The sequence below is a fragment of the Ambystoma mexicanum genome, chromosome 2q, assembly GCF_040938575.1.
Source record: "Ambystoma mexicanum isolate Mex_15411 chromosome 2q, UKY_AmexF1_1, whole genome shotgun sequence".
Taxonomy (NCBI): Eukaryota; Metazoa; Chordata; class Amphibia; order Caudata; family Ambystomatidae; genus Ambystoma; species Ambystoma mexicanum.
Window position 1 is genome coordinate 66,371,591 of NC_090924.1, and position 26,980 is coordinate 66,398,570.

Consider the following 26,980-nt stretch of genomic DNA (forward strand, 5'->3'; position numbering starts at 1 on the left):
TTTCTTGCAGATACAGTCCAGAGGTTGAGGCTGGGTCGGATGCCTCCCCAGAGATATTGCTAGATTCCCAGAGTGATGCGGATGACAAATTCTCTTGAATGTCCGGGAATGTCAATGACCTTTGCGATAGGATAAAAAGGGGCACGTTACTGCAATTGTTAAACAGGCATAAATCGACTTTTGTATTGCTCCAGGAAACCCACTTCTATAGGGGGACTGCAGGTTTTTTAAACGAAAAAACTATGGGAGAGGGTGGCATGCAGTGAGTTTTCCTTGTTGTTTTAGAAGGAGGTGGGTCATGACTCTAATCGGAAAGCACGCGCCCATTGAGACATTGTGGATCAGTTGGAATGTTAAGGAGAGGTACATAGTGGTCATTGGGCAGCTAGGGGGGAATTGGTTGGTTTCATTAATGTTGATCCCCCGCTACCCAGCATCGATTTCTTTGCATGAGAAACAGGGGTTGTTGGTGGGCCATTCTGTCGAGGAGAGGATTTTAATGATGTAATGGACCGACCTCTGTTGGTCGAACTTTGACCCAAACCAGTCTCCTGGATTTCGCTCAAGCTATGTGTTTGATGCTTGACAGGGAGCCCATCCCCCATCTTCAAGGTGTTTCTTTTCATCTGGAAGCACATCTTTCCCTGTCCAGGATTGACTACTTTTTCCTGTTAAACACATACCGGTTCAGAGTCGCTCAAGTGGGTATTCTGGCAAAGGTGATCTCTGATCACTCCCCCTTTCCTACTTTCTATGGGTTGCGGGTGGTCCCCTAGCCAGACGACCTGGTGACTCAATCCATATTATCATGGTTTTTCAGAGGTATCAATGCAGCTTGTGGATAAAACGCAGGAATATTTTGAACTCAATGCTCTGTCGATGGACAACCTGAGCATATTTTGGGAAGGATACAAAGCTGTCATAAGAGGGGAATCTATGTCGGTGCTCGCAGCGCCGGAGAAGCGAAGACTTCCAAAAATTAGCAAACTGGAACTCGAAGCAGAGCGCCTCGAATGGGGTGTCCTCACAGATCATTCTTTGGTGTCCGAGAGATCCGTGCTACCAACACAGACAGTGTTTTGCAACTGTACACGTGACACAGCCCAAAAAGCTTACCTGGCATCCTGAGCTAGACTATATGAGACCGGGGACAAAGCAGGGAAACTGCATGCATGGTTTGAGCAAAGGGACACCTCTTGGCAATATGTTCATGAGGTCAGGACAGACCGGTGTGGTGTTTGCAAGGTTTTATACACGATTGTATCAAATGCTGGTGGACGTGGCTGAACCAAAATATGATGCACTTCTAAAGGAGATCCACCCCCTTGCTATCACTGCACAACAGAGCGACGTATTAGAGGCACCCATTATGGAGCAGGAACTCTCCCTGGCGATCAAGTCGATTCAGTCGGGCAAAGCTCCGTAGCCAAACTGTTACCTGAATTCTGAAAAATTATAAAAATATGGTCTCTAAGCCCCTCTTCTCTATGTCAGAGATGAGTAGGGAGCACAGTGAGCTGCCCCCTGATCCATGTAGGGCCAATAACATTGTTTTGCCCAAGAAAGATAAACCACCAGATGATTGCGCCTCCTACAGGCCCATCTCACCTTATCAACAGTGAAGCCAGAATAGTGGTGAAGATTTTAGCCCACTAATTGATGATGGTCCTTCCTTCTTTGATCCAGCCGGAACAGAAAGGTTTCTATCAGACCAAGCCACTCAGAGGAACATCCGCAGACTCCATGCTGCCCTTGCAAAAGCAGACACTAATCGTGATCAGCTTGTTATTGTGGCAATTTATTTTGAGAAGTTTTTTTTTACAAAAAGGGGTGGGTGGGCCTCTTTTTTTGTCATAGGGGGGCCTGAGTCATGAGGGTAGAATCACTGAACAAAGAACTGGGTGGACTCAGGCTACCTCTCCCTCTTGACACTTACAGGTGTCTTACACAACACATAACAGATTTTAAAAGATTAATCTGTGTTTTCATTCATTAGATCACCACTGTTTTATAATACAATAGTTTACTTTATTTTCCAAAAGAAGAACAATGGAGTTCAATATGAGAACTACACTCTAAGTCACCCAATACTAACCCTCACACTGTTTTTTGTTATACCGCAGTGTAAATTATATGATTGCACAATATAATGAAAAGATGTGGGCACTAAGCTAATTGTTTGTTTAGCTTGGCAAGATATACAAAGCATATGAATAACCCCAAGTAAGGCTGTTTTAAGAAAGGTTCTTCTTTTGGAAAATAAAGTAAACTATTGTATTATAAAACAGTGGTGATCTACTGAATGAAAACACAGATTAATCTTTTAAAATCTGTTATATGCGTTGTGTAAGAAACCTATAAGTGTCAAGAGGGAGAGGTAGCCTGAGTCCACCCAGTTCTTCGTTCAATCTATTTTGAGAAGGCATGCAATACGGTCTCTATTGGGGTAATATAGGATTTAGTCTGACCTTCCTTCAATTGGTTGGGCTGTTACACGAGAGTCCGACCTCATTGTCCATGTGAACGGTGTGACTTTTCAGTATTTTCCTTTGGAACGGAGAACACGCCAGGGGTGCTCCCTTTCCCTGCTTCTTTCTACTCTGGCCATTGAACCTTTGGCAACCTTGGTGGGAGGGGACGTGTTGATGAAGGGGTTTGTGTGGCCCTTGGGATGGGAAGACTGGGTTTCAATGTGCACAGACAACCTTCTACTAAGTCTGGGGAGTATGTGTGAGTCTGTCCCATGGTTTATGGAAATCCTGATGATTTTTGGGGCGTTTAGTGGATTGAGGGTTAACTGGAGAAAGTCGCTGTTTCCAGTCCACGAAGGTCTAGCTGCGATCCCCCCGGTTTGTCCCTTCCTAGTGGCATGGGATAGCTTTACATATCCCAACATTGAGGTTTTCCCGGGACCCAAACATATTCCTGGCTCATAACTTGTTAGCCATCACTGGTAGGTTTCAGGCTGACACTCCCCCTCGCTGCTTGGTCGAGCCACCCTATTTAAAATGATGGCCCTTACCCGGGTTTCTATATGTTCTTCAAAACACTATGGTCCGGATACCAGATAGAGAATTCCGAAAAATTAAACAATCTTTAATGACGCTGTTATGTGGCGGTTCTCAGCCTAGAATAGCTCTGCGTACACTTTATGCTCAGTTTAGGAGGAAGGGGTTAGTCTCCTAAATGTCCAGAAGTATTATTCAGCGACATAGTTGGCTGTAGCGATGAGTGGGTACATGGGAATCTCTCCTAACCGCATATCAGGCTCTAGCAGCAATTGGTGGGAAGCAATGGTTCACTCCTCTCTCTCTCTCTCTCTCTCTCTCTCTCTCTCTCTCTCTCTCTCTCTCTCTCTCTCTCTCTCTCTCTCTCTCTGGTGACAAAAACACTCAGAGACTGTCGCTGACAATGCAACAGGTGTTCTGCATTCAGAAGATGACAACTAGGGCAATGGTTTGGGAGGGGAAAATAACTCAGGCAGCCCCTCTATGGAATAATCGGGCCCTAGAAGAAATCTGTAAAGTAACTTTTGGGAAGAGTTGGTGGGCTAAGGGGATCCGTCTGGTGAGGGATGTGTTAAATGATGGTAGACTCAAGACGCTACAAGAAATGCAGTCGGGCTTTCGACAATTGCTGCGGGACAGGTATAAATACAAACACTTCAGAAATGCCAAGTACACACAATCCCGGGGTACAAATAATTACCCAAATCATATCCCCCGCCCCCATGGATGTCACATCAATGTTGAACTTCTTTCCAAATGAGCCATATCGACTTTATATGAAGTGGTCATACATTTTATGTCAAATCCCCTCTCGAAAGATAGGGGTCACTGGGAGGCTGATGTTTGCTCCATTCAGGGTAAGAGGCATTGATGTCCACCGGCAAAGTGGCAATCTCAGCACGTTTCAGGATATTGTGGTGTGCTGGAGTAAGGAGTTGGACAGGTGGGGGGTGTCATTTCCACAGTTAACTTTATTTAAAAAATAATTTAAAAAGGCCTATATTTCCCTATCCCTAAAAGGTTTTCCCTACCGAACTAAAGAATAACTGGGGTGCTCGTTGTTAGGCAAAATCCTGTGCAGTGCCCTTAGGGACTAGTACACACAATTAAGACTACAGGTGGCAATACAAGTTTTACCTTTGGTACAAGCCTGTACTACTATGTTAAAGTGGTAGCAGTAGCGGAGCAGCCAGGCTTATCTCAAGAGTATATGAGCAGTAGCAGAGATTACACAAAGGGACCACAATTACTGTGACTCAAGCAAACACGGACTCAAGGTTTCAGGTAAAAGAAATATAAGTACATTTATTTTTAAACCATTTGTTATAAACACAACACTTCTATTAATTCAAAATCACAAGTAAAATACACTACAACCAACCAATTCACTTTGGTACCTCTAACTCGAGGTAAGTACCCTATGTTTTAACGGATCGGTGTTGTGAAACAAAAGACATTACCGGGAATACACTTGCGATCACTTTTTGACAGTAATGACAGTTCGGTCTTACTAAAGAAACGCGTATCCGCGGCAAGAAATGTTACCGGGGCAAAAACACACTTAGCACCTGAGTTAACCAGAGAGAGTTGGGCGCAAAAACCATAGACAATACTTTTGTCAAGGAAGACAGAATCAGAGAACACTAGTTGACAGGAATTCAAGAGTCAATAGGCCGGAGCCAGTGTTAAGTGGAACCGGGTTCCTGTTGTCGAGGATCACACAGTCGGACAGTTCAAGATTCAACGTTGCCAGGAGTACTTAGATATTGTCAACAGAGGAAGCAAAAGTTAGGAGGAGGAAAGACAAGGCCAAGCCTTGGAGGCGAAGAAAAGGGGGTCACCCTAGTTCTTCAAGCAGAACACAGTACCTTATTCAAGGAAGAACCTAGTGCCACGGCAGTTGTTCCTGGTTGTTTCCTGCATACCCACGGTTCCTGGAGCTTCGGTGCGAAGGAGGATGTCTGGAGGGGTCTGCACCACACAGGGATGAGGCCGGCAGCAGCGACGGTGAATAAAAGGTGCACTCCTTAAAAACAGGAGAGGTTCTTCAGATGGCTATCCGGACCACTACAGCTGTGTGCAGCGATTTCGACCAAGAAGAGGATCCTCTGGCTGTGGAAAATGAGCTGGTTATCCCCACCAGGCTCAAGGGAAGAAGACTGCAGACTGGATCTTCTCTGGTCGTCGAAGGGTAGATCGCTCAGGACTGCAGCAGGGCTTCATCGGGATGGTGTAGTTGCAGCAGCCGTCTTCTTCTCCGCTTCTCTTCGGTTCCTTGTAGTTCCAGTGGCGACTCTGACTTCTAGCCCAAGAGACCTGCCTTTTATGCGAAAATCCCCCATTCACACAGCCTGGCTGTCAATCAGGCAGCAGGGGGATTGTCCAGCCCGGACAACCATCTCAACCAATCATAGCAAAGTGTGACTTGGGTTTCCTAGGATACCCTGTGCAGGGGTGACTACACCTCTCCCTCACATTCAGCCCACCTAGACACCCAGGCACCTGGAGGAGGGCTTCTTGGCAGAAGCCCGCCAAAAGACAGTGAACAAAGGAGGCAAACCTGGTTTGCCGCGCAAAGTAAAACACAATTATGACTTTAACAAAAAGAAATGGTGAATAAACCCGACCAGAGCCAAAAGAAAAAGTATTTGGTCAAGCGGGTTTAAGTTCGAGGCTAATATAATAGCCTAAAACAATACCACGTTTATATAGTATAATTGCGGTAGAAAATTTAGGCTAGATACCACTGCCACCAGCCAAGTCTAAATGTTAAAAGAGTGAAACAATGCTCTAGGAGGTACAGATAAAAAAAGGGCTAAGGATTAACCCTTTCCAGTAATCCATGTAAGATGGGGTGTACTGGATCTGTGGTTAAATGACTAAGTAAAGTTAATGGCAACTTTACCCTTTCCTGTGGGACAGTAGTCAGCCTCAGAAAAGGAGTCGGTGGGAAGTCTAAAAGACAACCCTTTGTCACTGCACTGAAGGTGCTGCACACTAAAGAAGGGGGCTATTTAAGTGGTGTACTCCAGAGTCCACAATCACAAAAGCAGATGAAATACACATGGTAAAAACACAGGTCAGAGTGGTAAAAAGAGGCACACTCTTACCAAGTGAGAAAAAAAAAATTCCAGAAATCCAGCAAAGCTGCTGGGGGACTCACTAGGTGAGGGAAATTAGCCATAAAATGAGAATTCTCCCTAACACTCGTCATTAAACTCAAAGTGTCTGTCCAAACTAGCCTACTATAGCACTAGTACTAACAAAAACATTAACATAAATAGCTTCAGGAGAATGACTCCCTTCTCCTGGTTCAATGTGATCAGCCCTATGGGCATATTTCTGTTAGTCTTTGGTAACAGTTCAACTTCTGCACTCGTAGTGCAAACCAGTAGAACGATTCCCTTCTCCTGGTCCAACAGTTCAGCAACTGCAACCTTCTCCTGGTTAACGTGGTCAGTTTCCTGACTGCTGTTTGGTAACCCTTTGCCTTCGTTTCTGATCAACACGTAAGTGGAAAACCAAGAGAATGACTCCCTTCTTCTGGTTAAGTTAGTTCAGCCAATGGATATCTTTGTATAACTTGCAACAGTTTTTAATCAACCTTTGCAATTCTTCCCAGGCTTCTCTTAGGGCTTGTTTGAAGGTCATACACACCTTTGGTTGCCAATACACAGTTATTCCTTGCCTTTCATTACCTTCTTCCTGTTGTTAATAACAAGGGGAACTGTTCCCATAGTATCCTTGGTTCCTTCTAACACTAACAAAGGAGGCTTTTCTCGTGGCAATCTCTGGCCTTAGTGTCCCTCTTGAGTCTAGAGTATTGAGGGAGGCTACTCCCAATATGTTCTTCTCTTTTAATATCTTTGAAACAACAACTGAGACAAGGAAGATCACTTGTGATGCAATCTCCACACTTGGTACTTCTGTCACAACTCTGGAGACGAGGGAGATTACTCCTAAGGCTTTCTTTCCCTCCAATATTTTTGACACCACTACAATGGAGATTACTCACAATGCCTTCTTTACATTCAGTACTTCTGGCACAAAAACTGAGACAAGGGAGATCACGTCCAGTGCTTTTGGTACTTCTGGGACAAAGACTAAAATGAGGGAGATTACTCCCGATACATTCTGCACCCTTCCCCAATCCCCTACCAGATCTCCTGTGACTCCCGTTATCACATCTCTCTGGGCACACGGTTCTTCCTGGGGTGCTGGGTTGCTGTGTTCCCGCGGAACACACTTCTTGCTTCCTGTTCTGCTCCCCACTGCTGTTTATTGGCCCCATGGCGTCTCTGGCCAGGTGATACCGGTGCAGTTAATGGACCGGTCGGTCCACCTCCTCGAGGTCACCCACCATCAGCTGGTTCCCAGCTTCCAGTCAGGCCTGCTCTGCATCAGCCTGCAAGGACTCCTGCAACCTGCTGCCGGCGCCCTCCTGACTGCCGGTTTGCTTCCCCGACGTAGCTTCTTGCTTCAACGTTCCCGGGTTTACCAGGCTTCACCGCTCACCGAGTCCTTTCTCCATTTGTATCTCCTACAGCTGGGTCCTCCCCAATGGATTGTCATAGTCCTTTGTTTGTGTCCATTGTGTATTGATCACGCCTCCTCTGGGCCACCTCTTCCTAGTACCTTTGTATAACTTCATCCAATCTTCTTCTTCACAGTTACTTTGATGAGTACTTGAGATCAGATTATGTTTATTTTAGACTGCTCGGTCTTAGTGGTATCAATTGTTACAGGAAGAAAGGAATGAGTATTGCAGTAACATACAGTCGTGCTTTCAGACTGTTTCCCAGCAGACCTTATGGGTTTTATTGTCTCAAAAGGGTTTGGGAGTTCCATCACAGAACAGAAGTCCTTATCCCATGAGGGGAGTATGTCCCTGTGAGGTGCCATTTTCCGCCACCCCTAGGGGTAATGTTGCGTAGCGACTTCACCTCGCTAGTCTCACAAGGAAGGGATCCCGCTGGTGAGAACAATGTGATCCTATGAAGCGTCACACTGGTACAGTTACACATGCTTCACAGTGTTTGTTACACCCGTGTACTACTGTTTGAATGTGCCAGTGCGGTAGACCTGGATTGCCTACCGTGTCACAGTTGCAGGGACACCTTTTTGAATACACTCTGGCAATAACCGCCAATTAGGATATTCTGGCTTGTTGTCCATAGACAGCTTTCCAGGGCACTTACACAGCCTGCCCCAGATGACCAACAGTCTGTACTACTGGAGTTACAGGAGGGTGATAGCATTCACCAGATATGAAAAGCTTCTGATATCAAATACCCAAATTATTACCAAGCGGAACATTGCAAAAACACGGGATGCCAAAGATTCACCAAAGCCGTCCAAATGGGTTCAAGACATGGACTATTGTATGTCTATGAAAGAACGGTTATTCAGAGCTAGGTTGTGCCTAGACACGTTTTGTGAAAATAAGGGATAAATAGTTAGATGAATAATAGTTAAAAGGGGCCAAGCAACCCCAAATGTATGTAATAAATGTTTTTAGACAAAATCATTGATACCATAATTGTGCAGGAACACCTGATAGTTTTTTTTTTCTTTAGTCCATGCACAGACTCACTGCTGTATATTTTATTACTGTAAAACGCAATATGAAAACTTAATTAAAAAAAGCATTAAAAAAAAAACAGATGGGTGAGAAGTGCTACTGCATGCCAGAAGGCGATCGCTAAAGTTGGGGTACATCATGGAAGATGAACAAATTGGTTTGGCAGCTCATTAAGTATTGTAACAAATCTAACATCATCATCACTGATACTCTGGAAGGAAGCTTCTCTTACGTGGCCAAGGAAAGGCAGAAGCTACCAGACTCTGAGCCTGGGAGTGACTATCTGCGGGAGGACCACATAGGGGAGGACAAACTCCAGAGAGGCAGGAAAACACTGAATCAAAATAAGCCTTCAGATGTTATTCTTAATGGCACCCCTGTGCATTTGCAACATGCCTGCATGGCTTTTTGTGACGCAGATAAAGAATTCCCACGTTTTCTTGACCAATAACCTTATTTACACCCCCGCCCCTTTTTTTTGTACTGAGACGAGGAAGAGAGATGGAACAATGAGGATGATCAGAAGCGGTAAGCAAATGCTGCGTTCTAGTCTTTGTAAAGTGTTAACTAATGCCGGGAAGCTTACAACACACACACAGTTAAACAGAATACTGGCCAGGGGCAGAAACTACAGTGGAACGCAGCTTGTGTTGATGCAGGCTGGAATGCCAGATGCGAGCACACTGGGCCAAGAGAATCTTACAGCATTATTCTATAGGCAGCTGGAGCAGCCAGAAGCAAAGGAGGATAAAGCGGGAGCCAAACAGCTAACGGGACACACACGGTCAGCGAACCGAAGGAGAAGACGACAGAGAGACGCGAGGAACACCACAGCTGCCTGTTAAACCCAGAGAGCGCGAGTGGCTTACCACAGCTCCCGACTAGAAGCAAGAAGGATATGACTGCTGAAAATATCATCCCTCTCCTCCTTCCAGCCATATCTGGACTGGAAAGCAACAACGCTGACGCCTTAGTAAATACTTTCAATGATGCTATGATCAAAGCACTAGACGCAACTGCCCCAATCAAACTACGCAAAGCTAAACAAGCAGCCCACCTAAATGCCTGGTTTACGCCCCACCTCAAATCTCTAAGATTACAAAAAAAAAAGCTCCAATCTATCTGGCGCCACTCACCCACCGTAGACAACAAAATAACCTAACTGAATTTGGCAAATCTTACAAAAAAGAAATAATCAAAACTAAGAAGAACACCTTTAACGACAGGATCATGAAAGCTAACTCTAGTACTAAAGAGCTATTCGCCATCCTCCGTGAACTGCAATCCCCTGTTCAACCCATAGACAATGCCCCAAAAAACAAAGTCTGGTGCACCAACATACAAAATGCCCTCTCTAACAAAATGTCCTCGCTTCAATGCAAAATTGCAAAAAAAAAAGGATACACTGTCATCTTCGGACCAACAAATACCCCAGCCTCAAGAGAATAAGTCTACCGCACCCTTCAGATTCAAGACTATCTCCATAACCGGCACAGAAAAAATAATACTGTCCCTCAAACCATCAAACTGCAAGGGCGACTCCTGCCCAGCACAAATAATAAAGGACGCAGCTAGGGACCTAGCTCCCTTCATTACCAAGCTCATAAATTCCTCCTTTAAATCCAATACGGTACCCAACAACCTCAAAGAATCATGGGTCCTCCCATTACTGAAAAAACAAACCTTAGACCCCACTATCCCCACCAACTACAGACCTATCACCACTGTGCCATTTTTACTTAAAATCCTAGACAGAGCTGCCTACATACAAATCCAGGACTACCTCGAAGCCAACCATCTGCTTGGCTCACGACAATCTGGCTTCCGCCCACTCCATGGTACGGAAACAGCTCTGCTAGACCTCAAGACACAAATTGAGGAACTAAAGGATAATGGAAAAACAGCCTACATCACAGACAAAATTCAAAGACTGCAGAACAATGCCCCGAGAGCAGCACTAAACATCCCTCACAAAGAGCACCTCACCAAATTCAGGAAAGAGGTTAATTGGCTAAAAATAACAGACATAATTTTACTCAAAATAGCTTCCCTTACCTCTAAATGTCTGAACAACCTAGCCCCCGCATACCTAATGGAAAAAATCACAAGGAGAACTTCCATGCGACCCACAAGATCTGCTAACTCCTTTCAAATTGAGACTCCTAGTTTTAAACGCTCGACCGCGGGAGGATCTAGCTTTCCCGTCAAAGCTGCTTACTGCTGGAACAAGCTGCCACTCGAACTCAGAACTGAACAACCGTACCCCAAATTCAGACACAAGTTAATCAATTGGTTGCGGGCCAATGACACATAACTTGACCAATACCCTACCCACTCCCACCCTAACCCCCACCATACCTCTTGCCTCATGTATTTCTCCATATTAAGATAGCCTAGCATGCACCCCCACCTACCTAGCCCATATATGACACTTCGATTTATAGCCTAACCTATTTACCTGATTATATATGTCCATCTGTTAGATAGACAGTTAGAGTGTTCCGGACTTTTTCCTAGTTATGCCATGTGCCTGTACATATGCCTGTACATATTTGTGTATATATTTTTGTAATAAGCTTAAGATTTCTTGTATACTGCTGCGCCTGGCTACCCAAGGGTTTGGTGCGCATTACCAAATAAATAAACAAACAAACAGCGCTTGTGAGCGAGTGTCACATTTTATTAACAGAGTGAGAAAGCAGAATTAAAGTAATTGGAGGAACAGATACAAATATGAACAGTTTTAAGAAAGGGTTGGTGACCCACATTTTGGAAGGAGATTGATTCAAATACGAACCGTATTAAGAAAGGGCCGGTGACCCAAATCTTGGAGACATTGATACAACTACAAACAGTGTGAAGAAACGGTCGGTGACCAAATGTTTGAAAAGAGGAGTTGATGCTAATAAGAACTTTGCTGAAAAAGGGTTGGTGACCGTATACTGGAAAATCATTATTTGTTGGATGAAAGAGTGGGCAGAGAACGTATAAGCCATGGCAGGATAGTGATCCAGGCAAACAGTGAGTCTGGGACTCGCACCCATAAAAGGATATAAAGCCCTGGCAGCAGAGTAAACCCGGCACTGTGCGAGTCTGGGACCCGCACACAAGAAGCTGAACACTGATATCCTGGCAGGAGAGTAAGCCAGGGGAGAGAAGTAATCCTGAAACCGTGGAACAGTAAGAACGAATACAAAAGGGAAGACTCATACCCCTTTTAAAGAATAGTGATGAAGTCACAATACCCTGGTAGGAGAGTAAACCATGGGTAAAAAAGAGGAACAGTTAAAGGAAAAGGGAAGAACCATAACGCTTTTGGGTTGAGATACAGAGTGGATAAACTGAATATTTAAAAGAACTATATATTTAAAGTAGACTCAAGGGAAGAGTCTTCCTCCTTGAACTGTGATAAAGTGGCATTCAAACTACCAGAAGAAATCTAAAAGGGAAGACCCCTTTCCTGGTGGAACTTTTTTCCTTTGTTTTTCAACACTTTAGAACGTTATGTTTTGAACTCCGAGAGAAAGCAACAAGTACCTAGCTTACAGAAATCCCCTTTTTATACTTTATATTGAGTTAAGTGTGTAGGGTTTAGCTTAGGGGTTTGGATACAGGACGGAGGACGCTCTTGTTTACACCCCGACACAGACATTTATTAGTTTATTTGAGGCAGGGAAACCCCTCTTAAGATTAGGGATAGGTAGGATTTCTCACAACCTCCTCTTTATTTTGTGGTAAATAAAAGTTTATAATCAACACTTACTCTTGACCCCTTACAGTATTTATTTCATTCCAGGGTGTTAGGCCATCCAACCTCATGTGCATGAACGACCAGTGGATGAGGATTCTGAAAACCACTTAAAAGAACCAGCAGTGCTGCATCCCCTTTGTCTATTAGGAAAGAATGGAATGCATCTTGGCCAGAGTTGTTTCATTGCTAAGACACTGTCTGAATCTGGCTCAGCATTGATGTAGTAGGATGCAAGGTTCAAGACTTTTGGAGGCAGTGTTGGGAGTATTGAAAAAAGGGTGAAGTATCTGAGAAAGACAACTTCAGTGAGAGAGACACTGAAAGGGGCACGTGCAATTTAGGCACGCAAAGCATTCCTTGACCTCTGATGGGAGAAGTAAGCCTAGGTAGCAATGAAGACATTTTGGGGCCTGAATGATAAAGAGGCCAACCAGCCACACCCCCAGCAGTGCCCTTATGAGGAACGCTCTGTCATCATCTTGTCTTACACGACAAGAGATAAATGCTGCTCTCCACAAGGCTTAACGGCATAACAGAGAAACACTCCATCAATCCCCAATCATCCACCACATACTCGAATGAATAATATAGTACAGTTTTGACAAAAGACAAGGTATTTATTTTAGTATTTTAGAATATTACTTCCCTCTTCAACATCTTTCTGTGCCATTAAGTGGATTGTGACAAGGTCAACATGAGGGGCTTGGCCTCTCCAGCAGACCAAGTTCGTAGAGGGAAACAATCCAGGAGTCCAAGTGGTTGGGAAGGGGTAAACTGGGGAGATGAGCACGAGAAAGGGATGACCTAGGATGGATCTAGGTGTATATCAGAGGAAAAAGTCCAGAGTGGATGGGCAGTGATAGGGCAGCCAAAAGATGGCCAAAGAAACAGGAGAGTGCTGGTGGTGAGGGTCCATGCGCTGGAAGTGGACCCCCACCCCTCTTTAAACCTTAACCGGGGGTGAAGTGTACGAAGGAGGATCTCTCCGCCATCCTCTGACAGACTGCCAGTGTTTGCTTTGTGTTGGGAGTGGGGTATGTACAGGTGGCCGGGGGGCTGCCCATTAGTGCGGCTGAAGAGGTTGGAGGTTCCCCTTGGGGCTGGCATCAAGGGATCAGAGGACAGAAGAGTGGGGGAGCATGCGCAGAATCAAAAGAAACTGCAGGGGGGGTGCTGGCAACCACACAGATGTGTCACTCCACTTCAACATCAGTTTGACTTCAAAAGTGTCACTATAGAATCCTCTGGCTTCCAACATAATGAGATAATTGATATCAACTAAAGACTTTGAAAACCAAGACCGCTGGACATATGGTAGACATGGGAGTGTGGCCTAGTACCCTGAGAACCAGACCCTGGTGGGGAGCCAGTGTACCCAACCACCTGGAGACAAGGCCAAAGGTGCATTGCATGGAACTGTAATGCTGGTTCTGGAAGAGGGGTGGGAGTAGAGGAGGAGCTGACCTCCCATACCCCTTGAGCACTGCCCCGGTGATGGCTAGTTATATCTCTAATGCTGGTAAGAAGCCAGGACACCAGTCCCCTAAGCAGAGGCTAGCGCTAAAGGACACTGTACAAGGGTCTGTGGTAGACAAAATCAATACAGGCCAACCAGCCTACCTCAGAGGGAGGTCACAGTATTCTACAAAGACAACTCTACAAGAGGTGCATGGCCAGAGAAAAAAAACAGCCCATACTCAGAAATCAAACTCCAAGAAGATTTGGGGGGGCTGTGAGGGATCCCCAGTTGAGACAAAGTGCCCAGGTTTTGCCTGCAGAGAAGGGTCACCTCAAGCAGGTATCTACGGTGCGGCCAAGCCCTAAAAAGAACATGGGCCGAGAAGAAAATGCTTGAGCAGAGCCTCAGTTTGGGAAGACACGGACAACCTCGGGCTGGCTGGTCTATTATTACCACAGGACATCAGGTCCTACAGATGGGTTTTTTTTCTTAGGGATGGACCACTGGACCTCACGTCACAGGGATTTGACTTAAGACACTTGGATCTGAACGGTTGTTTTTCTTTATTTGTTTTCATTTCACCCATCCCAACTATGAAGGTGGTTGTTTAGTAGAAACAGTGTTCATCTCAATGATAGGAGTAGCAGGAGAAAAGGAAATAAAGCCATGCTTTATTACTAGATATTGCTGTACTACTAGCGCCAGTGTAGCCCATTTACCTCTGGGCCCTGGCTATAGAACATATTGCTTCAATGCAACCTCGTGACAAAACATGTGAATCACTACCTGAACAGCAGAAGACGCCAGCCTCGGGTCGAAGATCCGCAGCTGCTTGTCCTGTTGAGGTAAATAAATAACTTAGAGGGACATTCAAAACAAATAGCATTGATTCGATATGGAACACAATACCTATATCCAACAATAAGTAATATCCCCACAGCTGCCATCCTGATGCAACAATGTAACCCTGCTTTATTTATACAACAAGTTCTGTCAGGAGTTAAGGGGCACTATCTGTAGGTGCCCAAAAAATGGGCACACCATCACTTAAGTGGTGAGAGATTAGTATTATATTTGTGACGAACAGGCAGCTTGGCTGGGCCACAACTATGTTCACTTTGAAATTGCCACCTCCTACTATGGCTTGGGGCTGGTAAAGACCTTAGATTGTGTGACCACATTACATTTTTTGAAAAAAGAAATTGTATTGGCATTTCCAAATTACATATCAAACCAGTGATAAAACATTAAAGAAACAATAACCCACCCACTCCCCAACCAGCCCCCCTCCCCTTGACTTGGCGGTTCATCGTATTTCCTTGATGTAATTATTTCTATATGACTGAGGAACGTCCCGTCCTCTACATTATGTCCAATATTTTCAAGTTCTAGTTCTGAGGGCACCATTGTAGCATAAAAAAAAAGTATTGAATTATCCCCCCAACCCATCCTAAATCTACTGTCCCCCCTTGTATTCTATATGTAACCCACTCCATCGCCAAAATTCCCCACACTTGCAGCCATTCTGTGATCGTGGGCAGTGATTTCTGTTTAAATATTTTTGCCATTACTAGCCAGGCTGCTATTACCAACACCATGAATGCATTACGTTGGGTCTTCAGAGGGAAATGTTTTCCCAAATCAAACATTCCACACATCCATTCCCTTGGAGTACATACTGTAGAGCTCGTCAGCATCAATTGTACTTGGCTAACTATTTCATTCCCAAATACCTTCGACTCGGGGCAATCCCACCAAATGTGCCTCCAATGCCCCCTCCCCGCACATCCTCTTCAACATTCTTGAATCGTATTGGGAAGCATATTATGAAGCCTTTCTGGAGTTTGTTTGTTTATTTATTTGTTTGTTTATTTGGTAATGTGCACCGAACCACTGAGTAACTGGTCGCAGCAGATATGAAGACTTTAAGCTTGGTTACAACCTAGAGATCAGTACAGTGCACATAGTATAAATACAAGTAAATTAGAGTGAGGGGTGGTACAGGGGTTATATACATTCATATAAGGTAGTAGATTGCAAATGTTATAGGGGTACATACATTGTATTGCATGGTGTCCAGCAGATCATGTGTCATTAGAGCGCAGCCAGTTTAAGGTGTTGCATCTGAAGCCGTAGTAAGATTGATCAACTCTGAGGGACAGTGGCAGTGCATTCCAGTATTGTGCAGCTTTCACTGGGAAGCTCCTTCCTCCCAATTTAGTTAGTTTGAATCTAGGTATTTCTAGACAGTGGGAGTTGGCCGCTCCGGATGGTCGAGCCGAGGCTTTTCTGTTCAATCCCTCTGTTAGGGAGGGTGTAGTGTAGGGAGTGTAGTGCCAATGCACCATTATTCTATACCAAGCTTCTCTTAGCTAGATGGACCTCGTCAACTTTGGTATATTGATCCAAAGACTCTCCAAAAACGATTCAGGAACCTCCTGCCCCAGGGTACTTTTCCACCTCTGGAGATAAGGCCACTTAGTTGCCGGCTGCAGGTCTACTAAAATAGAGTAACGTTTGGACACCAGTTGTTTATCTCCTTTATGGGTGGTGATGAAAAGTTCGAAGGGCATTGGCGCCTTCTGCTATGCTTTTTTAAGATTGGGTTGCTTCAACCGGTGGCGTATCTGGTAATATTCCATTAAGTCCCTTTCCGTCAGCCCTATACACTGTTAACAATCTTCAAAAGTTCTTACTTCCCCTTCTATTATCATATCACCTATTTTGCTACATTCCTTTTTCCTTCCATTTCTTAAATAAGCCCTTTACCATCCCTGAGGAGAACTGGGGATTTTTAAATAGCGGGGTAAATAGGGACGAGCTTTCAGAAAATGTCCTTGATGCAGTAGACAATCCCATACATCGCATGTTACCGAAAGTAACCTGCTCGAAGTAGCAGTTGGGGGTCTGTCCTGTTAGCCAAAGCAATCCCTCCAGCAAATTCCATGCCACTGCCCTATCCATTTTTGCCCAAGATTTCGTCATATTTTCCAGCAACCATTCCCTTATCACCCGTAATTGAGCTGCTTCATAATATTTAGAAATATTACGGAGACCCAATCCTCCCCTCTGTTTGGATGAGATCATTGTTTCCACAGCTACCCTCTGCCGTTTCTTTTGCCAAACAAAATGTGATATTAACCTATTGACAGTCTTGAAAAATGATCGAGGTAGCCATACTGGGTGCGCCAGGAAATAATATAGAAGTCTGGGTAGCGTAACCATTTTTATTGTTGCTATTCTTCCCAGCCACGAAATGCGCAAAGGGGTCCATTTATCAAAATCCGTTTTTATTCTACTTATTAAAATTGGATAATTTGCTGCATACATAATTTGCTGCATACAGAGTTGTTATAGAATTAATTATTCGTATCCCCAAATAGCCTGTGGAATCCCCTGCACTCCGAAAAGGTGAAAGCTGTGCCAGATGCTTTCTATGTGCTTCCGTCAGCCCTATCCCCATTTCTTATGATTCGGACAAATATATCCTCAGCCCTGCTATTTTCTCCATCTTTGCTAATTCCTCACTCAAAGCCGGAATAGATATCGCTGGGTCGGTCAGGGACATCATCATATCATCCGCAAATGCTGTTATTCTATATTCTTCCGCTCCAAACCATATGCCCCTTATCTTTTGATTGTGTATAATAGTTGCTAACAGGGGTTCTAAATATATGGCTTATAAAAGTGGGGATAACCAACGTCCCTCTTGTAATCACTCATTGTATATATGCGAGGTATTACCTGTAAATGCGCATTTTAGTTACATTGAGAAATTCTATGATGAGAAAGTAAGAAGATTTATTTTGCACCTCCGTCTTGGTTTGCTTCCGTCACTAAGCCGAATTTCAGCAATTATTATTTCTGAAAGTCAGAGGTTGAAATACCTTGACACTTGTTGGCCGGTTGTATTAAACCCAGGGAATTATGAATAAACAGTTACCATAGAAACCGCCATAGGTTTGACAATTTTTACACAGAGGAATTTTGGGCCTTTTTCATTTTCTGGAAACAGCTTGGTTTTCAATTTTATAATGCATTACATGTGGCAAGAGATTTTAAAATTGTTGAATGAGTAAGTGTGATTTTAGTACGAGAATATGTCCTGAATGTTTTTATACTTTATGAAATTTAGATCCACTTATGTGATTGTATTAATTTAGCGAAAACAAAGAGGTGATGGCTGGAAGGTTTAGAATGAATCCTAACCTTTGGCATTGCTCTGGGCAACCCTCCAGACCATCGGTCTTCGCCTGCCCAGCCATTACAGAAGGGGAAAGACCATATGCAAATTAGGCTTGGTCCCACCCCAAAAAGGGGCAGTCCAGCCCGAAAGGGTAGGTCACATCCCTTCTGTACGAGACCACAAGCATCCCCAAACAAGCTTGGGTCTCTAGGCCCAGCAGGCACGGGACCCACGTCTGGGCATACCCGACCAGACCAATGCCAGAGTTTAAGATTCATTCTAAACCTTCCAGCCATCCCCTCTTTTGTTTTGCTATTGTCACCCCGAGTGGGACGGGTATGCTCAGACGTGGGTCCGTGCCTGCTGGGCCTAGAGATCCAAGCTACTCCTCACTGATGCCACCCAACAAGGCTGAAAGATGTCTGGGGATGCTTGTGGTCTCGTGCAGAAGGGATGTGACTTAGCAGTTCGGGCTGGACTACCCCTTTTGGGATGGGACCAAGTCTGATTTGCATATGGTCCTTCCCCTTCTGTAATGGCTTGGCGGGCGAAGAAGGATGGTCTGGAGGGTTGCCCGGAGCAATGCCAGAAAATGTATTCAAAACCTTCCAGCCATCACCTCTTGTTTTGCTATTGTATTAATTTAGGCATGTTTAACTAGATTTAGGTTTATGTAACGTAGAATAAGCATTATGTATTTGTATTTTTATTTTATGACGTATTTCACAAATTATGTTACAGGGTAATATTTTAACCAAAATACTTTGATTTACAAAAATAAGCATAACATTGAACATTGCTACTCATTAACATACCACAAAAAAATACAGATGTCTGGTGGAGAATTTACCACCTGATCCCACAAAACACTGCATCAAGAACAAACCACATCTAATATGGAACCCGCTATCTGCATCCATTAACACAAGAATGAGTACTCATTTATGCTAGGGCACCTGCTGGGTACACCAAAGTGTACCACAGGAGATTAATCCAATGTAATGGGTCAGCCAGCTCCTCAACCTACTTCAGAAATACTAAACACTGTATGGTATAGCACTCCCTGATGACACCGGTTGCTGTGCCGCAGCAAGAATACCCTAGATTTACAACAACATATATCAAGAGAAGGGTACACCATCTGTTAATGGGTTCAGATTGTCGTGATTGATGAAAATAAACTGATTTCTGTATACAGATTGTCTCACTCAAAACAGAAAATTAAAGCACTAGTCAAGACTTATGAAACACTTGAGGATAACTGCAGAGAGTAATGTATCCAGACCAGTGCGTGTTTGTTCAAGCAATACCCACTAGGCTCAATCTATGCCATTCAAACATATCACTGTTTTCCCAATTGGCCATGATCCAGCATTGACCTCTCAGAATTCAGTAATAGCTTTCTGCCCTCTGGACTGGAGTGCTTTTTCAGAATCAATAACAGGCTAAATATTAGACAAATCTTTGTATTGGCTACGGAAAACTGCTGTACTAAAATCCATCGGTAGGAGTCGACTTCTACCAATTAATTAGCCAAAAAACAGCTTTATAGTTGGGGGTAAGTGGAACTTTCTTTTAAAATGATTTTTTTTTTTAGGCTTATTAAATTTGGCACACGTTACTAAACTGCAAGAAACGTTATTCAAAATACACAGTGTGCTCTAATTTCTTTTGGAAAGTTCCGTTTATGGGGGGCAATGTTATGAGGAAGTCCTACAAAAAGTAAATTCCATTGAAACTCTCTTGTAGCACAAAGAACACTCGATGAGTTGTTAATAAACTTGGACGAGACATTTGAGTGTGCTATGTGAAAAACCCGAGGCGTTTCTCCCATGCTATTCCCGGGGATCCCGAACTAAGGTGGAAAGGGGAGAGCCATTGCACCTAGATCCCAACCCTGGGGGCGGACAAGCAACAGATGATCACCTGAGAAAGGGACCGTTGAAGACTGTGGGAGGAACAGCCTTGGGCGAGACATGGTATCCCCTCCCCACCGTTCCAATACATCCCTATCCGACATCCCCTAAGTAATCATGGGATATTATCACCCAAAACCCATTCACCCACAACAATACATCTGCCCCTTTTACCCTGACAAAAACCCACATGGTTTTTCCATGATCCCTAAGAAAAACTACAACTCCCACAATCCCTTAATACACTATAAAAACCCAAAAGACTGAGACTATGAAGATTGCCTACAATGATATGCAACGGCCCTGTCCCACTAATAAGACCAAGCAGAGTCAGGCACTCAGTCACCATCACGCGCACTCTGCATTTTGGAAATATGTGCTGTGCCATTACATGCTCCCATCGAGCCCCATTTTTCAACAATAGGAAGAAGACGACAAAAAAGGGAGCTATGAAGTTTTTCCCCGTAGGAACCAATGCACCAGGTATTCCTAGGCGCAGTCGCCATTTTATCCCGATAATGAGGCCAGGCAAGGTCAGGCCTCCCTCCACAATCATTCCCACCTGGAAATCTGAAACCTGTTAAACCTCCCAGGCAGCAGAGCACACAGGCACACTTTGAGCGAGCTGGGGAGGCTGAGAGGATCGTGCTGTCCAGAGGAGACACAAAGAAGCTGCAGAGACCCTGGGAAGGAACCCTGAGGTGGAGGACAGGCTGCTAAGTCACTGGGCTTGTGAGTGCAGGAGAGGCCCAGTGTGGCAAGAGAGCTGTGCTTCCAGGCAGCCAGATCAGGGGCAGCTGGAGCTATCTGACAGGGCCCAAGCCAAGGCTCATCCCCTGGGTATAACATTAAAACTCAGGCCTCCGAGAGACAGGTGGAACGACCCTTACCCCAGAAAAGCCCCATTGGAAACACCACAACTCTCAGAACCTGCAGAATGCTGTTTTGGGGAACTGGCGAAGTAGGAGCAAAATAAGAAAGCTGCATTGTGGCACCTGAAGTCCAAAGACATTTCTTTTTATTGAACTTTTGTGCAAAGCAAGAGGATCCGAGCCGACTGATGGAGACCCGTGTGAGAAGCTAAAGGAGGGGTCAGAGCCAACGGTAGGAGACCCATGAGAATTAAAGCAGGGTGGAACATGAGAAGGAGCAGAACATCTGGGGCAAAGGCGAACCCACTGCAGCAGAACTACCGATCGAGGGACCAGAGCAAAGGGCTGGGGAAACCCTGATGTTCCCTGCAGGAGATCGTTGCCTCCGAAAAACCATGAGAGCCAAATCCCAAACAAGAAGACTGCATTGTGCTTCAGGGACGCCAGCGACCCTCCCGGGTGAACGACAGCGTTGGGAAGGCAAGGCCAAGCGTGTGATATTTATGATAAAGAACTACTAAGACCAAGAGACATTGGGGCAAAAAACACAAAACGAAAGTGGAAGTGAAAGTCAAAGTGGTCCTGCGGAGGTCCACAGTAAAAGCCTTGCACATTCTAAAGTCTTCGACATCGGTGAAAGGTCAGAGCCCAACTGAGGGAGACCTGGAATGCGAAATAAATTAGGGGAAGGGAACCCCTAACAAATTTGAGTAAAGCTTGGGGAAGGGAACACCTGAAAGTGCTGTGATTGCAAATTCTGAGCCCGACAAACAGAGACCTATGTGAACTTTATGCTTTGAGAGGTCCGAGCCAGACAGAGGGAGACCTATGTGAACTTTCTGCTTTAAGAGGTCTGAGCCTGACAGAGGGAGACCTATGTGAACTTTTTATTGAACTGTGAAAGAACTTTGGTGAACTAGAAAACCAGTGACTTTAACGTGGAAGGCCAAGAGGGCCTCAACCCACGTTTGGTACTGCTTCTTGATAACCTGAGCCAGAGTGCGTCATCCTGCCTAGAGGGGCCGCCTTATTCCGTCCTATTCAAAGTGGGAAGGAGAGCTGACTCAGCCATCTTGATTCTTTGTGTTAGAACACTGACTTTTCTTAGCATACATGTTCCCTTTACACACTTTTTGTATAAGAGATAGGGCAGTCTAACAGTTTATTGAGACGCCACACTCAACACTGGGACGGTGATGGTGGGTATGCATCGGAGGGGCAGGGCCTTCGTATCCTTGTCCTTTACTGCTTTTTATCGTTTCTTCTGTTGTGTTTTCCGTGCAAGAGTTCATGTGTGGCTCCTGGCGGTGCAGCTCTCTCTTTTGGTTTTGGTGAACGGACCCATGGGATACCCTTATGGCATCCATGGCCATGACACCCATGGGTGGGGGTACAACCCTGTGGCCCTAGTGTATGTTTTTGGGCACCTGCGTGTGTCCAACAGAGCAGAGTATGGGCTGGTGGCAGCTCTGTGCTGAATTGACTGGTGCCCTGGGCGTCCACCATTTTGGGATGCCCAGACCCTGTCATTGGAATCGGTAGATTCCTGATGGAGACAAGATGGCCCCCATCGCCTGTTACCTTGATCTTCCTGAAGTCCCGGGAAGCCCTGACTTTGTCCCTTCCCCCCAACTGGCTGTTCGGTGGAACTTCCATATATGGTAGTGTGGGGAAGGGCCAACCAGACTGGCTAGAGCCTTCCCAACGACTGTATGTTGTGGGTACGCCTGTGGGTGGGAACTGGGTGAATGGAGTTTGTGACAAATACGCATTCTGTGTGGTGGATGTCTAGTTTCTGATGTTTGACACAATGACTGAGACAGCCCTGCCCGAAACTGGTATGAATGCAGTGTGTAGTGTTGAATGGCGTGGTACTTGTCCGAATCCACTTTCTGTGTTGTGTCTGGATGGAGAAGAATGGCCTGAATGCACCGTGCGCCTGATTGGCTGACAGACTGCTGAATGCCCTTCGTAGTGATTGAATGCTCGAGTGTGACCCAGCGGAATGAATGGGAGATCACAGTATATCTGGGGACCTCTCACTGCTAGGAATCGTGTTCAGAAGTGTTCAGAGCTGAAGTCCAAACTACAAAGAGTAACTGGAGTGAAACGGAAACTTGACCTTGAAGCCCTGCTGGAAGAGAAGAATTGCTGTTGCTCTCCTTCATCAATCTGAAAGCTGCTGTGTCTCCAAGGACTGACCCAGAGAGGACCTGGTAAGGCACCCTCTTCCCGAGCTACGAGGGACCATCGTGCACCAGCTGATCTTTGCCAAATCTCACTAGTAGACAGACCTACGACAGGCTGCCGACCGGAGACTGGGACCGCTGTGGAATCCCAAAGAGAAGCGCCCGGACTGTTGTCCGCCACTGTCGACGACTGCAGTCGCCGACCGGAGCCACCGTGCTCCCGTTGCCTAAGAACTCTTGATCCAAGGACGCTCTCGTCTGCATCATCGCCCGTCTGATCCCGCTGGAGAAGGCCAGGCCATTGACGCACCGAGGAGCATCCGCCGGTGGGTTTCCCGCCACCCAAAGACCACAGGGATGCCGACGACTCGATGCCCGTGCTGGGCCACAGTTCTTCATATTCTTTGCAGGCCAGAACTATCGACATCGAGGTGCCCTGCACGCCTCTTCCTTGCAGGACGTTTATGCTTCCCCATCGACGAGTACTGCTAGGTAAGAAGCTGCCACCTCACCGCCGTAGTTCACCCTGTTCTCCTGTCAGACGTTTCACGACCTGTGACTCCTGCCTTAAAGGGAGGACACTCAAAAAGGGCCATCGATTCCCGGACCAGGAGCGCTACAACGGCAGGTACTTTGGGGTTGCAGAACTATTGGAAAGTCTCTTGTGAACAATATATGGACTGGGCTTGTGATATATCTTTATTCTGCAGGTTCCCCAGGTGGGGGGGGATCTCCACACAGAACTGTGTCTAGGTGTCGGGGCCAGTATTCTGCCAATTGTTCTCAACAACTGCTTTCCTCTTATCTCTATTGTTGGTTTCCTTTACGAACTGATTTGTGTGCCATTTAACCGTACAGTTGATGCACTTTAAAGAAATCTAATAGTAATTGTGGTACCACCTAGACCTGTATATTTAACATTATAGATAACCGAGTACAAAGTGAGTTATCGTGATATTGTACATAACCTTGAATATTAATTATATAAAGACTGTTTTAACCAACACCGTGTGCGGATATTCCTTTGTGGGTGCTTGGGGACTACATTGTACTTAAGAACCAGCCCACATCACCTCCTGAGAAGCTAGACTTTGATTGCTCGACCACGTACCAATAATAGAGAATCTTGGCTGGGGTCCGCTGTGCCTCTCCTCTACCACATAGAGAGCGGAAGTACAGAGCCCCCAGGCCCCCTCTGGCGTCTTCGCAGGGACTTCTACCCTCCCTGCTCAATTAGTTATGCAACAAACTGTGTAACAGATTCTTTTTTAGCCCTATCTCAGACACATATCATGCCCTTTGGATCCTTCTCACCTGAGCAACAATGAGCCAAGAACCAGGCTGGTATGCAGGAAATATATTGATATTTATTTAAATTAAAAGTAATAGAAATTAGCACGAAAATGTCAAAAACCACTTTATCAGTGGTACAACTCAATCTTCTCTCAGCATAAATAAATCACAAAAGTGAAATTAAAAAGAAAAATCATAATTCTTCACTTTCTGCAAATTTCTATCCACAAAATAATTACCCTGATCAATCACGAAGTCAATTATCATGTAATTTGGTGAGATTTTGATTTTTCTGCAGGCTTAAAAGGGTAGCAGTAGAACTTCAAGATTGGCAAGAAACAAGTTACTTACCTGTAACTGTTGTTCTCCAGCATGGATCTGGCATGGATTCACATGCTCAGGAATATTCCCTGTCGTCAGGCTGGGAATCCTCAGTAAAGAAAAAATCTGTTTCAGTTTCGTTTCTGAACTGTCTTTTTAGTAATAACCAATCACTGGTCTCTGAGTCAGACTGCCCCCAGCCAATGACTGCCCTCTACCTAAGCTCCTCCTCTGGCAGCCATCTTCAGATTTGGTAGCACATAAAGTGGCAGTAGGACCAAGAGAAGAGCCGCAGAGGGGTCGGAGGGAAGGTTCGCATGTGAATCCATGCCAGACCCACGCTGGAGAACAACAGTTACAGGTAAGTAACTTGTTCCTTCTCCAGCATGGGGTACACACACACACACACACCCACTGGAGGTGGCAAGGCTCAACATTAAGCATTTTAACAACTCAACATTAATCATCTCTTACCTCCTCACCAGGCTCACCTTCAAGCGAACAGGTTGCGCAGCACTGCGTGTCCGACTCTGGACTCCTCCCTGGAATCCCGGTCGACGCAGTAGAATCTCGTTAAGGTGTGTGTCAACCTCCATGTAGCAGCCCTGAAGATGTCCAGCAGGGGCACACCAGACAAGAACGCTGTGGTAACAGCGATCGCTCTGGTCGAATGGGCTCTTGGACGGCCGGGCAACGGGTGGTTTGCCAACCAGTGACAGTGCATGATGTAGCTGGAGAGCCATCTGGAAATGAAAGCCTTGGAGAGGGCCTTCCCTTGGTTCACAGCGCCAAAGTTAACAAACAGCTGTGATGTCTTCCGAAAACTCTTCGTGCGGTCCACATCCAGCAAGTGCAAAGTCCTCTCAGCCGGCGACGAAGGCGACGGTAAGAAAACAGGTAACACCAAGGGCTCGTTGAGATGGAAGTCCGACGGTACCTTGGGCATGAAGGAGGGGTGCGTCCTCAGCACTACCCTCATCTCGTGGGAATGTCAGATATGGAGGTTTACAGGAGAGGACCTGGATCTCTCCCACTTGTCGTGCGGAGGTGATGGCCACAAGAAACGCTGTCTTCCACGATAGGAACTTCAGCGGCGCCGAATGCAGAGGCTGGAATGGAGGGCCCATGAACCTGGTCAGCACCACGATGAGCTCCCATGCCGGGGCCGGAGCCTTCACCGGCGGGAATGAGCGGAACAGTCCTTTCATGAATTCCTTCACCAGGCATTGCGACCACAGCGACGACCGCTCTGGAGTTCTGGTGTAGCGGGAGATGGCCGCCAGATGAATTTTGATGGATGCATGCGCCAGCCCCGCCTTGGCCAGCGACAGCAAGTATGGCAGCACTTGAAGGGCCGTAATCCATAGAGGGTTGATCTTCTGTGCACGGCACCAGAAATAGAACCTCTTCCATTTATGTCCATAGCACTTAAGAGTCGAGGACACCCTGGCCTTGGTAAATACCTCCTTGCAGTCCGCCGGGATATCGTTGATTCCAAACTCTAGTGCTGCAGGAGCCAGGCCTGCAGGTTCAGAGATCCTGGCTGGTGGTGCAGGATCACGCCTCCTTCCCTGGCGAGAAGATCTGCGTCCGCCGGTAGTTTGAGGGGGACACTGGCATGTCCAGAAGGTCTGGGAACCATATCTGCCTCGGCCACGCTGGTGCGACGAGGATCATCTTGCACCGGGACCGTCTGAGTTGACTGATGAGCCGTGGAAGCAACGGCAACGGTGGGAATGCATACAGGAACAAGCCGTCCCAAGGGAAGGAGAATGCATCGCCCATGCTCCCCGGCTGGGGGAACCTGCTGGTGAACCTCCGGCACTTGGTGTTCATCACTGTCATTAACAGGTCTATGTGGGGATTGCCCCATCGCCGGAATAGGAGATCCACTTGGTCCTGCCGCAGCTCCCACTCGTGGCACGCGTGCAGCTCCCTGCTGAGCGAGTCAGCGACAGTGTTCTTCACTCCTGCCAGGTGGAAGGGTTCCAGGAACATCCCCTGGGCGACTGCCCAGTGCCACAAGTCCTACGCTTCCTTGGATAGAGCTGGGGATCTGGTGCCCCCCTGCTTCCGGATGTAGAACCTCGTTGTGGTGTTGTCAGTGAAGACCCGTACCACTTTGCCCTTGAGGGAATGGAGGAAGGACCTGAGGGCCCAGAACACAGCCTGGAGTTCCAGGACGTTGCTGTGAAGAGACCTCTCCTCCGGGAGCCAAAGGCCTCTTGCGTTGAGATCTCTGGAATGCGCGCCCCATCCCTCCAGGGAGGAATCCGTCGTCACCGTTTCCTGATGCGCCAAGGTCTGAAAGTCCATGCCCGCCGCGAGATGCACGCAGGTGCCCCACCACCTGATCGCCTGCCGGAAGGTCTCGTTGAGGGAGATCTTGTCTTCGATGTTTCCC

The 26,980-nt window shown here is 46.1% G+C and overlaps 1 protein-coding gene across 1 annotated transcript in view; it reads right to left on the reverse strand.

The window, feature by feature from the left end:
* Positions 1-26,980, reverse strand: part of CORO7 (coronin 7) — a 1,792,839-nt gene that overhangs the window by 1,240,071 nt on the left and 525,788 nt on the right. The window contains exon 7 of the mRNA XM_069646849.1: positions 14,586-14,636. Coding sequence (XP_069502950.1) covers positions 14,586-14,636 — 51 coding nt within the window. The remainder of the gene's footprint in view (positions 1-14,585; positions 14,637-26,980) is intronic.